Here is a 3,706-nt window from a genome sequence, read left to right as displayed (position 1 = left end):
GTACTACGCCGAATAAAAAAGCGGTTAAATATTTTTATAATGTTGTATCTTCCTAATTTACGCTCGTTACAGCAGATACGTACGTGTATATAGCTGGAAAAATTCCACTAGGACTTACAAACCAATGTTTATTTGAGATATGTAAATTTGTTTGGTTTAAACGGTATTTCTAGCGCAAGTATATATATGTCCAAATTTTCTACCTAAAAATCAGTCGACGCAGTAAACTCTTTAACAGCAGTTATATCTGTTGCTGTAGAGAATAGACATCGCCTGAGGTAAGTTTCCAAAATTTTAAACCTTGTTGCATTTATTTCGTAAAAATGTTATTAACAGTTATATGCATATATTTGTTCACCCTGGCATCATTCAGCGGCTGCTTGTGGGCGTGGAAGTAGTTTCATGCATCTCTGTCCTTTTTTTAAGATCTACTGGGGCGCCACGTAATTTTATTGTATGTTTAAATTATAATAATTATATTATATTTTAAGCACTGTAAAGTTACTAAAATTACTAAAAGTTATTTCCCAAAGTGAAATGGACAGAATAGAAAAATAAAGTAATTCTGAAACTGAGTGTTTGTTCAGTTATAGAGTTTCTTTTGAAAAAAAAAAAAGGATATAATAATATCCCTGAATACCTGGGAATATCAGGAAAATATCAGAATTGCGTTGATTTAGAAATTTCAGGGAATTTCTCAAATTTTCATGGATTTTTTTTTAATTGCAAGTGATCGGTCGGTCTTTATTTACAATGTGCTGCCACTGAACTTTATATTGCTAAAAATTAAATTCGTTACTATCACTATTTTTCTGACGTCTATTTGTACTTACCACCGCTGTCATATGTTTGTTGGTTGAATATCATTAAAAATTATTTACGCTATTAATATTCCCATTTCAGCTTTTTAATCCTTACCGAACCAAATTAAATTATCACTGCCCAACAGAGATCTTAAAAACAATTAAATATACAGACAAGTTTAAATGGACAAGATATTGCAGAGATTGTTACTATTATTACTGTCTTATTAACTCTTAGTACGCAGTCCATTTGAGACAAATTCTTGAATATCGTATAATTTGTTTGATATTACAACAATATGTAATTATATATTTTGAATAAGATCCAATTTGGCATCCATACTAAAAAAAACTACGCCAGTGAAAAGAGCACAGAATATTACATCAGTGTGGTGGACGTTTCAAATAAATGTCATAACCGGTGACTTTTTTTCATAAAGTATGGAGGTTTATTGACCAAATTTTAAATAAATTGTATTTCCAGAATTTAATTGTTAATTCAAAATTTCGGAAAGTTGTGTTTCCTATTAGTACTGTACCTTCGGCAGGCTATGTGAAATACTTGAAAAAATAAACAGAGTGATCTTTTTAGAGGGGTCCCAAGGGTATATAAATCTACCCAGTACTGTCCTGAAATTTTGAAATCCTAACTTCAAGAGACTGTTGATTTTCTGTAGAACGTATATAGAAAAGTTATAACAATAACAATTTTTAGACAAATTAGATTTTTTTAAAAGGTCACTCTCCACCCTTCTAGATTGTTCCACTGTGTTGTCCATTATAATATGTAGAAATCATTATAAAACACCTTGTATGTGAAAGTAATAGATTTAGGGTTTCTTGATTAAAACACAAAACCAACTAAATTTGCAGAAATAACCTCATCATATCAATTACTTTTGGAGCTTTCATCACTCTATATCATTTTGAAACAAAGTATAGATAGAATTGTTGTTACCACATTCTACAGTTTCATTGCAGAAAAAATAATATAATTTATGTAATCTCTGGAAAATTTGCTTCCTTTCAACCGCATAGAACTCCATTTTATCAATTAAGAATTATATTTGAAACCACTTTATAATTTTTACTTATAAAACAATGTTTTTTTTATAAATTTGTGATTTTTAGATAACACTTGTAGCAAAAATGGTGTTTATAGGAATTCCAATCCTCTTTACACTCTGCCTGTATATCCAGAAGTCAGCATGCGATGTAGATCCTAACTTAACCGTAGAGAATGCAAATGCCTTCATAGCTGAAAACAAAGATACCATCAACCAAACATACAGGTTAAAGTACCACGCAATGGCACCCATAGGATGGATCAACGACCCCAACGGGTTTATCTTCTTCCAAGACGAATATCATTTGTTTTATCAGTACAACCCATACAACGCATATCCCAATAAAATCCACTGGGGTCACATGAAGAGCAAAGACCTGGTGCATTGGGAAGATCTGCCAGTAGCTTTGGCACCCGACCAGGACTATGACGCCGATGGGGTATTCTCTGGTAGTGCCATAGTGAAGGATGGGAAGTTATACGTGATGTATACAGGAAACAGCGGTGACAGACAAGTTCAATGCATCGCCGTCTCTGAAGATGGCATAAATTTCCAGAAAATCGACCAAAATCCGGTGTTGGACGCAAATAGTTTACCTTCGAACGCGCAGCCTCAAGATTTTAGAGACCCGAAGGTATTCCAACGTGGTGACCTCTACTACGTTGTAACTGTATCTAGAACCGTGAACGAGACAGGACAAGTGTTACTTTATCAATCAACGGACCTAATCAACTGGGAATTCAAGTCTATACTCCTCGAAGGCACCACGGAGCAGGGCAACATGTGGGAATGCCCAGACCTATTCGAACTGGACGGGAAGGATGTCTTACTCCTTTCTGCCATTGAGATGGCCAGGTCTGGTAACGACTACAGCAACATGGATTCAGTTGTTGAATTCATAGGCGAGATGAACTGGGGCGAAGGGAAGTTCGTTGTGGAATCCATGAAAGAACTTGACCACGGAATGGACTTCTACGCTACTCAATCCACTACTGATAACCAGGGGAGAAGGATCGTGATAGCTTGGATGAATATGTGGGCTAGAACTTACCCCACGGCTGACCTCGGCCACGGCTGGGTAGGAGCCATGACTTTACCACGAGAACTTCACATTAAACATGGATCTTTGGTACAGAAACCTATTTCTGAAATTGCCCGTTTCTACAAACCAGTAGCCAAGTATGTAAATATCAGGTTAACGAACCAAACTNTAGGGAGTAAAATTATCTACAAAATGAGACTTGTTAAATTAAAATCGGTTAATAAACAAAAAAGTTATTGCAAAAAAAAGCAAGAAAAGTGCCCATTTTTTAATTTGTTTATAACTATCGCATTTATTGTTAAAATTTTATAAAACCTATGACAAGTTGAGGGTTTTCTCATACTTTAAAAGTTTACCAAAAGTGGGCGCTGTAGGTACAAATGTGGAAAATTAACGACTCGAGTCCTTTAAAGAGAAGGTACTGGATAAGTAAACTGTCCGGCGTGGTGATGGGTGATCGTCCCTGCGAAAAAAGTGTTCAAGTTCAAATTGATGCGCGCTGTAAATTTTGCAGTATCTCGGCTTCTATTCAACGTAGAAACTTCTTTTTTTATACTGGGGTAGCTCGACAAAAAAATAACAATGGGCATATTTACGAATTCGTAGAATAGCACTGAACACCAAAAAAAATGCGTCTTTTATACTGATTTTTTTTTAATTTACAAAAATGTCACAAACATTATTGTTAAACGAAATATGAATTAAAATTTAAATTTCGGAATTATTTTACTATTATTAAATAAATAAATGAAGCTATCGTTCACAACTTTTGTAGCCTGCGATATAAACAAATT

At 34.5% G+C, this 3,706-nt stretch overlaps 1 protein-coding gene across 1 annotated transcript; it reads left to right on the top strand.

Annotated features, from left to right (window-relative positions):
• Positions 1-212: 212 nt before the first annotated feature.
• LOC111692680 (sucrose-6-phosphate hydrolase-like) lies at positions 213-3,087 on the top strand (the record flags this gene model as incomplete). Its single annotated transcript, XM_023456768.1, has 2 exons — positions 213-278; positions 1,935-3,087. A coding segment is annotated over exon 2 (1,135 nt), but the record flags the coding sequence as incomplete, so codon positions are not given.
• Between the last annotated feature and the right edge of the window lie 619 nt (positions 3,088-3,706).

Source organism: Anoplophora glabripennis, unplaced genomic scaffold (assembly GCF_000390285.2).
Source record: "Anoplophora glabripennis isolate ALB-LARVAE unplaced genomic scaffold, Agla_2.0 scaffold2614, whole genome shotgun sequence".
In the NCBI taxonomy this organism is placed as follows: Eukaryota; Metazoa; Arthropoda; class Insecta; order Coleoptera; family Cerambycidae; genus Anoplophora; species Anoplophora glabripennis.
The sequence above is the reverse complement of the archived record's forward strand: the minus strand, read 5'-3'. Positions and strand labels throughout refer to the sequence as shown.